Below are 12,565 nucleotides of genomic sequence, written 5' to 3'. Positions count from 1 at the left end.
AACCTGACCCCCAAGCCCCGAATACCCATGGTCGACACCGCCCACCATGGGACTCGCTCTTCCCGCCCACACAGCCTTCCGCTCAACACTCGGACAGGCACCCGCCCGACCCTGCGTCAGCGCCGGCGTCACCCCGCCCCCAGACCGCGAGCGCGCGGCCGACGCGCGAGCACGACTCGCCGCCCCCGACGGCCGCCCAAGGCCCTCGTGCCGGTCACACCCAGACCATCCGCGGCCACGGGCTTTGTTCCGCAAGGAGTCCGGCGTTTGAGAAGGCGCACTCCGGCTTCACCCACACGGTCAATCCCTGGCTGCCGGCAGCAGGCAGAGGGTCAGAGTCAAGTCAGAGGGGGAAAGCCCACAGCCCGGCCGGGAACCGACCTGTGGAGACCGCCATCTTCTCCTGCAGCCGACGCAGCCGTCTGCACGCACGGCGACGCCTGCGTCACTTCCGGGAACGCGCTGGCCAGCCTGCCTTTGCAACTTTATCTCGTAACTGTGAACTCCGCCCACGGCAGCGGGTTCTTCAGCTACCTGGGGAAGGGGTATGGTTCTTGGCCTCTGCGTGGGCAGCTTCCTAGACTCCACAATTCAAAACAAAACGTTAAAGAAAAAGTTTATAGGGCGGGTCGGAAGACAGAGTTGAGTCAATTACCATAGTGTAGGGCAAAAGACAAAGTGAAAATATTTAAAAGGCATGTGCAGTGGGACTGAGATCAATACTGCAGCCGCGTGTGCCACGAGCGTTTACGTAGTGAGTGCTATAAGGAGAAAAACTGCGCTGGTTTTCAAACCTTTAGGGCGCTTTAGAAAAAATAAATATGTGTGTATAACATCTATAACAGCGTTTTACACTGATTAAATATTGAAATAATATTTCGCTATATTAAAGTACGTTATTAAAAACCATAGCAAAATGTGGCATTGACAAAGCTGTGTTGAAAATGTTTTAAAAGGCTTGTGCAAAATATTTCAGGAAGCCCTAAGAATTAAGTCAACTTATATTTTACTCGAGCTATGCATAATAGTGAAACGATTAAAATCTGTGTTAAATCATTTCAAAGAGTATAAAGTTTCTAAGCAATTAGGAAGAATTATGTCATTCAAAAAGCAAAGATTTTTACATCCTTAGTTTTCACACAAGCAACACAATAGAAATGTTGCCATCCAGTATTTTGTAACTATTGTTTAGATCATTTTAAAGAGTTTGAGCAAAACTGACAATTGCCTGCAAGCAAATTCTCAATGAATTAAGAAAATGGTCCAGTGAATAGCAGTTTTGCAGCTTATTTTATACATTAGAATCAAAGTGGGAGACCTAAGAAGTTCATGAAATCCATTAGTGGTAAGTAGGTTAAGGGAGTGGGAGAAAGCAAAGCAGGGCAATCTCTGGGATTAGATACAAAGTGAAATGAAGAGACACGTATTTCTTTTACATTGGTAGGTACAGGATAGTTAATATTAACAACACATAGAGATATTATGTAGGGGGACAAGGTAACAATGAGAGGTTCTGTGGCGGTGTTCTCTGGTGTGGGGAAGGGATTACTTTGACATTCCAAGGGTATGTTATCTTAGAAGCAGAAAGACAACAGACAAGCTTACTTGCAGTAAAGATGGACCTATCTCAAGAAAGCTATAGGCCTAGGATGTGGCTACCCACTATGAGCTGCTTTAGTTAGGAATTTTTATATTCAGATCATCCTATGTGGCTAATTGTGGTCTCCTGAGTTTGTAGGGCCTACCATGTGAGCCTCCCCTGAGCTCAGATTTGATATGTGGCCTCTTTTTTCATCTACAGTATCGTAGCTCTCAATAGCTGCTTCATACATATAGCAGCTATTTTATAAGAAATAAAACTAAACCTCGATTTTAATGACGTTCCTAAGAGCACATCTATCAATAGTTACAACAGAGCTGAGATTTAAACTTCTGACTCCGAAGTCAATGCTCTTCATTACTGGTTTTCTTCACAATCCTGGGCCTAAGAGTAGATGTTGATGATACTTTAGTGGTACTCACCAGCCTGAAACTAACTTTTAGTGGTAATTGTTATGCAAGGGGCAGAGGCTGGAAGATCCTATTCTTAATTTCTGAATCTGCTGGAGTGTCAGCTACTTTTTCTTCCCAGATGGCCAAGCTATATCCTCTAATATGAAGTGACACAATATAGAATTCTTTTAATGTTTGTTCATTCTCTGTGATAGGCAGCCTCTAAGATGGCTCCTGGGACTTATGCAGAAACATGGCAGAGTGAAAGATCTCTCACCTTGAAACAACAATAAGCTGAACATCTAAAACTCAACAAAAAAAACACCCAAACTGCACATGAGCACGTCTGAGCATGGGACCTGCGCATAAGAGCTACCATAGGTCAGAACCCATGGACTAGGAAAAATAAAGACGCTGCCTCTCACAGCCTCTGGAGCTCCCTGCAGGGGAAGGAGAGGGGAGAAGGAGCTGTGAGTTCATGAGGCCAGTTCCCTGATGGATCACGCCAGGAGCAGCTGTAAGATCCACTTGGCTAGCTGGCTACAGGGCCCAGTCATCAGCGCAGAAAGCAGAGAAGTGGCTGGCAGAGAAACAACAGTTGATTTTTATCGATCGCGGTTGCAAAACCTAGGCTGGGCCGCAGCCCCCAACCCACACCCAGAGAGCCCCTCCCCCATATCCTCTGAGACCAAACACCTTGGAGCCCCAGGGGAATCTGAGCAAACACTGCTGAGACCATCCCCGACACTGACAGGCACTGAAACTGAGGGTACCAAGCATGGTTAAATATCTACAAGAAACTTTCTGAGAAAGGCATTTTAAGCCTTTATATAAAGCAGGGATCCAAGAGGCTTAGACGTCACCTACTGGAAACCAAAAGAAAAGGGCTTTTTTTACAACAGGCTAAAAAGAGACCTTTATATAATAAATCGTTCTGTAAAAGCAGCAAAATACACTTCCATAAATGCCCAGGTAGAGAAATAGTCCATTAAATATGACTAACCAAGGTAACAAGGCATCTCAGAAATCAAGAGAAAAATCTCCAGAAAAGAAGCTTACAGGCATAGAAATATGCGACTTAAATGACAGAGACTTCAGGATCGTACTTCTGGAAAAACTCAATGTGTTCCAAAACGAGTCATATCAACAACTTCAGGAATTAAAAAAAACTATATGAGCAGAGCAAGGAGATTGAAACCCTCAAAAAGAACCAAATAGAACTTCTAGAGATGAAGAACACACTGCAAGAGATGAAAAATGAAATAGCAAGCTTGAGAAATAGAGTCAACCAAATGGAGGAAAGGATCAGTGATTTTGAAGACAGAAATCTAGAAATGAATCAGAAGGAAGAAGAGAGAAACTGAAGAATGAAAAATAATGAAAGAGAAATTCAAGAACTAGTTGATACCATCAGAAGAGGAAACATAAGAATAATGGGCATTACCAAAGGTGAGGAAAAGGAGTAGGGACTAGAAAACATTTTCAGACAAATAGTGGATGAGAATTTCCCAAATCTAAGGAATGAGCTGGAGCTTGGAATGCAAGAAGTCAACAGAATATACAATTATCTCAACCTAAAAAGGCCTTCACTAAGACACTTAATATTAAAGTTATCAAAAATCAATGAAAAAGAATTCTCAAGACAGCTAGGGAGAAAAAAAAAACTAACTTATAAAGGTAAACCCATTAGATTATCCTCCGACTTCTCAGCGCAAACCTTAAAAACCAGAAAGGAATGGAATCAAATATTTAAACTAGTAAGTGAAAGGAAATACGAGCCTAGAATAATGTATCCAGCTAAGCTCTCCTTTAGATATGAAGGAGAAATTAAGATTTTTCCAGACATACAAAAGCTAAAAGAATTCTCCACTACGAGGCCTGCACTATAAGAAATACGGAAACAAATGAAAAAACAAAATACATAATTAGGAGTAAGGCAACTAGCAGGCAAATAGAAGCAGAGGAGTGCAATCCTTACTAAGACTATGGCATTATAAGCTTAAATAATAATAAGAATTGTTATAACAAGATAGTAATGAACGTTCAGCATACGTAGGAACAAATTGAGATGACGACTGAAAAGGGGGGGATACAAAGATCCATATTCATAAAGGAAAATGGAGATAAGGCACAAGCATAAGAAAATGGACGACTATATATATAACTATCCTTTTCACATTCATAATGGTAACCACACACCAAAGATTCAGAGCTGAAGTATAGAACATAAAACAAGAAGAACCAGAGTCAAAACCCAAAAAAGCCAACCAAAATAAAGAAAACAGAAACACAAGGACAAGGAAGCAATGGAAACACCAAGCTAACAGAAAGCAAAAGCTAAAATGGCTATAAGAAGACCTCATATTTCAATAATCACCCGAAACGTAAATGGACTAAACTCACCAATGAAAAGGCATAGCATTGCAGAATGGATCAAAAAACAAAACCCAACCATATGCTGCCTCTAGGAAACACATCTCAGCTCCAAAGACAAATATAGACTCAAAGTGAAAGGGTGGAAAATGATATTTCAAGCAAATGGCATTCAGAAGAATGCGGGAGTAGCAGTACTAATATGAGACAAAATAGACTTCAAAATAAAAAAGGTAAAGAAAGATACTGAAGGACACTTAATAATGATAAAGGGAATCATGCGTCAAGAAGACATAACACTTATTACTATCTATGCTCCCAATCAGGGAGCCCCGAAATATGTAAAGCAATTACAGAACTAAAGGGAGAAAGAGACCTACTACTATCGTAGTAGGGGGCCTAAATACCCCACTGTCAGGTATGGATAGATCATCCAAAGAGAAAATCAATAAGGAAATAAAATCTGTAAATGACACATTAGACCAACTAGAGATAATTGACATATACAGAGCCTTCCATCCCAAAACAACTGCTTATACATTCTTCTCTAGTGCACATGGAACATTCTCAAGAATCGACCACATACTGGGACACAGAAATATCCTCAACAAATATGAGGGTTGAAATCATACCAACCATATTCTCTGATCATAATGCTTTGAAACTAGAGATCAACCACAAAAGGAAATTAGGAAGAATCACAAATACATGGAGATCAAACAACATGCTACTGAAGAATGACTGGGCCACAGAAGAAATAAAAAAGAGAGATCAAGAGATACATAGAAGTGAATGATAATGATAGTACAACGTATCAAAACTTTTGGGACATGACAAAAATGGTCATAAGAGGAAAGTTCATTTCATTACAGGCCTACCTCCAAAAACAAGAATGAGCCCATATAAACAACCTAGCGCTTCATCTTAAGAAAACTAGAAAAGGAAGAACAAATGAGGCCTAAAGTCAGCTGAAAGAAAGAAATCGTCAAAATTAGAGCAGAAATAACTGAAATTGAAAACATACAAAAAAATAGAAAAAATAAATACAAGGAGCTGATTCTTTGAGAAGGCTAATAAAATTGACAAACCCCTGGCTAGACTCAAAAAGAAAAAAGAGAAATGGCACAAATAAACAATATTAGGGGTGAAAGAAGAGAAATTACACCAGATATGGCAGAAATACAAAGCATGACACGAGAATATTATCAAAAGTATATATCACCAAATTTAATAGCCTTGAAGAAATGGACCAGTACTTAGAAAGATACAATCTTCCTAGACTGAATCAAGAAGATCTGGAATATCTAAATAGACCAATCAGCAGTATGGAAGTTGAAACAATCATCAAAAACCTACCAAAAAGTCAAAGTCCAAGACCAGATGGCTTCACCAGTGAATTCTACCAAACATTCAAAGAAGATTGAATACCTATTCTCAAACTGTTCCAGAAAATCAAAGAAGAGGAAATTCTTCTCAACTCATTTTATGAGGCCAATATTACTCTATACCAAAACCTGGTAAAGATAACACAAAAAAAGAAAACTACAGACCAATATCTCTCAGGAACAGATGCAAAAATCCTAAATAAGATACTAGCGAACCGAATATAGTAACATATTAAAAAGATTATACACCACAATCAGAGGGCTTTATCCCAGAGGGATGGTTCAACATATGCAAATTGATTAATGTGATACACCGCATAAACAAATTTAAAAATAAGAATCATATGATCATATCAATAGATGCAGAAAAAGCCTTTGACAAGATACAACATCTTTTTATGATCAAAACACTTAACAAAATCAGTATAGAAGGAAAGTACCTTAACATAATAAAGGCCATCTATGACAAACCCTCAGCCAACATTGTACTTAATGGTAAAAAACTAAAAACCTTCCTTCTAAGATCAGTAACAAGACAAGTCTGTCCACTATCGCCACTGTTATTCAATATAACATTAGAAGTCCTAGTGAGTGCGGTCAGTCAAGAGAAAGATATAAAAAGCATCCAAATAGGAAACGAAGAAGTAAAACTGTCACTATTTGTGGATGACATGATTCTCTAGATAGAAATACAATAAAGTCTCTGGATACAAAATCAATGTTCAAAAATCCATTGTGTTCCTATACTTGAATAATAAAGCATCAGAAGAAGTGGAAAAAATAATTCCTTTTGCACTTGCAACAAAAAGAATGAAAAACCTAGGAATAAATTTAACGAAACATGAAGGACCTATATAATAATAATTACAAAACCCTATTAAAAGAAATCGAAGAAGATACAAGAAAATGAAAAGATATTCTGTCTTCTTAGATTGGAAGACTCAACATAATTAAAATGACCATATTACCTAAAGCATTATACAGATTTAATGCAATCCCCATCAAAATCCCATCGGCATTTTTTAAAGATATAGAAATCAAAAATCATCAGATTTGCATGAAAGCACAAAAGACTCTGAACTGCCAAAGCCATCCTGAGAAAAAAAGAGTGAGGCTGGAGGCATCATCACTCTGCCTGACTTCAAAGTATACTATAAAGCGACAGTAATCAAAACGGCATGGTATTGGCAGTAAAACAGACACACAGACCAGTGGAACAGAATGAAGAGTCCAGAAGTAAACCCATATTTATATGGGCAAATGATTTTTGACAAAAAAGCCAAAAACATATAGTGGAGAAAGGAAAGCCTCTTCAATAAATGGTGCTGGAAAAATTTGAAGGGCGCTGGCAAAAGAATGAAACTAGACTGTTTTCTATCACCACACACCAAAATTAACTCAAAATGGATTAAGGACCTGCATATTAGACCGGAATTAATAAAATGCATAGAAGAAAACATAGGAACTAAACTCAAGGACCTTGGACTTAAAGAGAATTTTGTGAATTTGACCTCAAAGGCAAGGGAAGTAAAAGCAAAAATAAATTAATGTGACTACATCAAACTAAAAAGCTTCTGTTCAGCAAAAGAAATCGTCAACAAGGTAAAGAGACAGCCATCCAAATGGGCAAATGTGTTTGCAAACAATGCCTCCTATAAGGGCCAAATATCCAAAATAAACGAAGAACTCGTGCGACTCAGTAAGAACAAAAAAAAAACAATCGAACCAATCAAAAAATGGGCAGAGGACCTGAACAGACACTTCTCCCTAGAGGACATACAAATGGCCAAAAAATAGATGAAAAGATGCTCAACATCACTGGCTATTAGGGAAATGCAAATCAAAACCACAATGAGATACCATCTCACACCTATTAGAATCGCTATAATCAACAGGACAAGTAATAACAAATGTTGGAGAGGATGCGGAGAAAAAGGAACCCTCTTACACTGCTGGTGGGACTGCAAATTGGTACAGCCACTATGGAAAACAGTATGGAGTTTCCTCAAAAAACTAAGAATTGATCTACCATATGACCCAGCAATCCCTCTACTGGGTATTTACCCCAAAGCCTTGAAAATTTATATCCGAAAAGATATTTGCACACCGATGTGCATAGCAACGCTATTCATAGTGGCCAGGACATGGAAGCAACCGAAGTGTCCTCTGATAGACGATTGGCTAAAGAAGCTGTGGTACATATATACGATGGAATATTACTCAGCCATAAGAAGAGATGAAATACTGCCTTTTGTGACAACCTAGATGAACCTCGAGACAATTATCGATTCGCCTAGCAAAATAAGCCGGAATGAAAAAGTTGAAAATCACATGATATCATTTATATGTGGGATATAAACCTAAAAGCAACAAATGAAAGGTACATAGACAATGGACTAGTGGTTACCAGAGGGTAGGGTGTGGGAAGGAGGGAAGAGGTAGACAGGGTAAAGGGAGTCAAATACAGGGGTTTGGGGGTGGGTGAAGTGGGTAAAGGGTATCAAGTATATTGTAGCTGAAGGAAGCTGGAAGCTGGGTGGTAATCACACAATAGAATATATAGATGTCAAATTATAATATACACCTGAAAATTATATAATTGTATTAACCAATGTTACTCCAATAAACTTAAAACAAATAAAAGAATAAAAACAAAAAATTAAAAAACAAAATAAAATTACTGCTGAAAGTGAAAAACTAAAAGAAATAGAAATAACCAGAAAAAAGAATATGAAAGACGAAAATCACAGAATTCAAAAAATTGACTAATCTAATAAAATTTTGATCAGTATAGAAGTGAAATTGCAGAAGGAAGCAATTTAAAACATCTGGGGTGTTTAGATAGAAGTCAAAGAACAACTTTGGAAGGAAAACCTGGTGTCTATGAGGGTATCAGCACCATTCAGTCACGGGGCAGTGTGAAGGGCTCAAAAATGCAGGAGAGGCAGGGTAAGCAAGGAATATAGATCTCTCTATCGTTTCCCCACCTCTGCTTACTCAACTCATCAGTGTACAATGAGGAAAGAGGATAGATTTGGAGCTAGAGAGATTTAAATTCAATCACTCGTTCACTTTGTAATCTTTAAAAGGACATTTAATCTTTTTAAATCTCTATTTCATCACAAATGAAATGGAGTTAATTTTAGGATTTACACTTAACACAGTTAACATAGTGTCTGGCACATCATGTGTGCGCAATAACTGGGTACAATTATTATTATGGTTAAACCTTAGGAGAAAACTATTCTATCTACTAGTAGGCAAATAATTTTTATAGGAATTTTGTCTTTTCCTCTTGGCTCTGGCTGCTGGAAAACACAAAGCCAAGTCTCTAGCACATTTCTAGTAAATGTAATGTATATACTGACTTCACCCTCAGTTCCCCTTTTCTTCCTATTTCTATTTCATCATATTTTATACTTTTTTTTCCTTTTCATGGCTTTTAATATATCTCTATAAGTTATGTAAATTAACACAAATTCACTTTTTTTAGTAAGAAAGATAGTATTAATAAATAATATATAAGCTATTTATAGGCCTTTGATTTCTATATAACCACTGGATAACTGAGTCCTGGTATATGCCATTTCCTAATCCCCTCCTAAGGAAAAATAATGCCCTATCATGTGCTCTAGTGGAAGACACTCTAAGTTTTTTCTCAAACAAAAGTGGTCAAGCTACAACATATAAACCACCTCCTGACAACTCCGGCTAATGTGATTCAAGGACATCCATTCTGCAGGCTAACTAGTAGCCTATGTAGAGGTCTGTCACAACATCGACATCAATTTCTCTCTTCTCTCTCTCTCTCTCTCTCTCTCTCTCTCTCTCATCCTCTGTCTCTCCTTCACATGTCCTGGAAAACACAGAAAACAACCATGGATTGAAGCAAGAAGAAAAGAACAACACAGGAGAAGACACATAGATACAAAGAGGAGAGGAGTTGCAGAACCCCTTTAAAGGCAATTTGAAGACATTAAGGTGACCAGATCCTTAGATCTACATTGGATCCTACTAGTTACCAAAATAACTGTTCCTCTTCTTCCATTAAGTAGATGTACAACTCACATGAAGTTCTTGTTTCCCTCGCTGCTGTTAGTGTTTGTGCTGGACAGTCTAAGGTGCCCCATGATCCCATCTCTTGATGTTCATGCCCTGGTGTGATCAATCACGCTTTGAGTGTGAGCAGGACCTATGATTTGTCTTTATTGAGGTATAATTGTTAAATGATTACCACCATCAAGCTACTGTTACCATGAGTTCTATTTCTTTTTTTGTTTGTTTTCCACATATAAGTGAATGTACAATATTTGTCTTTCTGTGTCTGATTTATTTCACTTATTTCACTTAGGGTGGACACAGAAGTACGTGTAAAGCAGACATGCTAACCACTACCCTATGGAGCCACTCCCATTACCTGAAATTTCTTATGTGTGTGGAAGAAAACCCTGATACTATCGTTGATTATTAAACATACTTTCCCCAAGTTTCTCTCTTCAATTCCTACTGACCTCAGCATTACATTACTTATCTAGATTACAACAGTCTCTCAGCTAACCTATCCTAAATATCAATGTTTCTTAAACTTTGTTTTTATTATAGACTTTCTGATTGAGAACACCTTCATTTGCTCCTTTTTTCGTACCACCTGTTTGGCAATAAGTTTCACATTGACTGCCAATTCTAATCAATTTAGAAGAGCTATGTGGAAAATTCTAAGGCTATATCCATGCTCAGCAGAAAAAAAAAAAGTGTTGTAATCAAGCGTTGATGTCTACCATAAGGAATTACAGCAAACTATTGTCTATTTATCAACCTGGCAAAAGATATCAAGTCCAAACACCATTTCCTGATGTTTATAACCTGGAATCCAGCCTCCACTCCCTATCCTGTATTATTTCTGATTACTCTCCAATGGCTACCCCATACTATAATCAAGCCATCTCTCAAGTGTGCTATTGCTATACTTCCACTTACGTGGTTGTTTTTCTACCTTAGATTTCCTCTTTCTCCCCTACCTTTTAATATCCTGTTCTTTCTTCGGACCCAATTCAAATCCTATTTTCCCAAATCTTTTCCTGATTATTTTTCCTTGTCCCTTCATTAAATTGCTCTAGGTCTTTTAGTCTGTTCTAAGGAGATACTATGGAAACATAGTATCCATATGTTTATGCAACGTAAAAATCAGATCCATTTGAATCCACTTAACTTTCAATCCATAAAGTTGTAAGGCCTTAAAAACTAAGGTATTCATGGATCTTATCACAAATGGGAAGCTTGATACCTGTGATAAAAACACACTTGTGTACATGTACACACAAAAACCTCAATTTTCATTCTGGGAATATTTGTCTTCTAGACACTATCTTCCTTGTGCTTCTCATTTGTAGCTGGGCTTTTTTCTCTTGCTTGGGACACATTTCAACCATTCAAAGCTATTGCTCTAAAGCTTATCTTTCTTCACTTTTGTTATTCTTTTCCTGCTTACATGACAATCAATACAGCAACGCCACTCAATTATGGAATCTGGTGGTTAATCCCAGGGCTCATTTTACTTGATCTGACAGCAGATTATAGCACAATTGACAATTATGTTATCTGGGAACCTTTTTTTTTTTCATTTGACTTCAAAGTCACCACACTTTTCTGGTGTTTTAAGGGTAAGTGTGATTTGTTTTAATCAGGTATGATAAAACAAACAAATTAAGAAATTATTGTTATGAAGGAATAAATTGGTTATACTCACAATTCTGTAGAAGATGGAGGTATGGTATACCACATTTGGCCACATGGAAAAGTCAGTCAGGAGGTCAAAGGAGTGAGGGAGGAAATGTGGACAAGAGTCTTTATTGTGGATTCCACAAGAAAGAATGGACTAAGCAGGATAAGCAGGCTTCACATTGGCCACTCTGAATAATCTCAGGGTCCTATGGCATGGAGCTATCCCTAGATATCTGGTGACTTGCTCTGGAATAATTAGTACAGGCAAATAGTAGTCCAAAGTGTGAAAGCCTAATAAAAGAGGTGATGAGGATGTGGACTCTGGATTGCTTGGTTTGCTTTTAAAAGGCACAATCCCAAGTGAGTTGTTTACTCTCTCTAGGAATTAGCTAAGCTTGGGAAGGACCATACCACCAGAGTCAGCAAGGCCAAGAGATGTCAAAGCATCAAAATAAAGAAAATAAAAGACAAAGATAATAAACTTTGTCTTCCTGCTATTTCACTGGCCATTCATTCTAAGTCTCCTTTTATGATCCTTTCTGTTCTCCATCAATTCATAACATTGAGGGCTAGTTCTCTGTTCTTAAATATCTTTGTTTTTCTCTCTACGTTCATTTGGTAATCACATGCAGGCTCATGATTTTAAGTGGCATCTATGTGCTTTAATTCCAAAATTTCGTCTCAAGCTTGAACTCTAGATTCCAAAATTTAACTTCCTATTCAACTAAGCCTCAAGAAGATGTCTACTAGACATCTTAAAGTTAATTGTGCTCCTGATCTTCTCCCTCAATATGGTTTTACCAGAAGCCTTTTTTTTCTTAGTTAATGACAAACCTATCCTTGCTGGAGCCTACCCTTGCAGTTGTCCTTCATTCCTCTTTCTCTCGCATCATGCATACAGTTCATCTGGAATTTCTGTTAGCTCTCCTTTTCAAATATATCTAACATGCTATCACTGCTCACAGCCTCCACTATTCCTGCCCTAATAAAAGTTTCTATTATCTCTTATCTCTTATCTCATTTATTTAAAGAACCTCCATGTTGCTGTCATTCCCCCAAAATAATTCATTCTTACCATGGCAGCGAGAGTGATC

The 12,565-nt window shown here is 38.1% G+C and overlaps 1 protein-coding gene across 2 annotated transcripts in view; it reads right to left on the bottom strand.

The window, feature by feature from the left end:
• Positions 1 to 539, bottom strand: part of UBE2V2 (ubiquitin conjugating enzyme E2 V2) — a 28,585-nt gene extending 28,046 nt beyond the window's left edge. For both annotated transcript variants that reach the window (XM_039850447.1, XM_039850448.1), the window contains exon 1: positions 382 to 539. In XM_039850447.1, the coding sequence (XP_039706381.1) occupies positions 382 to 397 (16 nt within the window). In that variant the 5' untranslated portion in view covers positions 398 to 539. The remainder of the gene's footprint in view (positions 1 to 381) is intronic.
• Between the last annotated feature and the right edge of the window lie 12,026 nt (positions 540 to 12,565).

The sequence above is a fragment of the Pteropus medius genome, unplaced genomic scaffold (genome assembly GCF_902729225.1).
Source record: "Pteropus medius unplaced genomic scaffold, Ma_sr-lr_union100, whole genome shotgun sequence".
Lineage (NCBI taxonomy): Eukaryota > Metazoa > Chordata > Mammalia > Chiroptera > Pteropodidae > Pteropus > Pteropus medius.
Note: the sequence above shows the minus strand (reverse complement) of the source record. Positions and strands in the feature narration are given on the sequence as shown.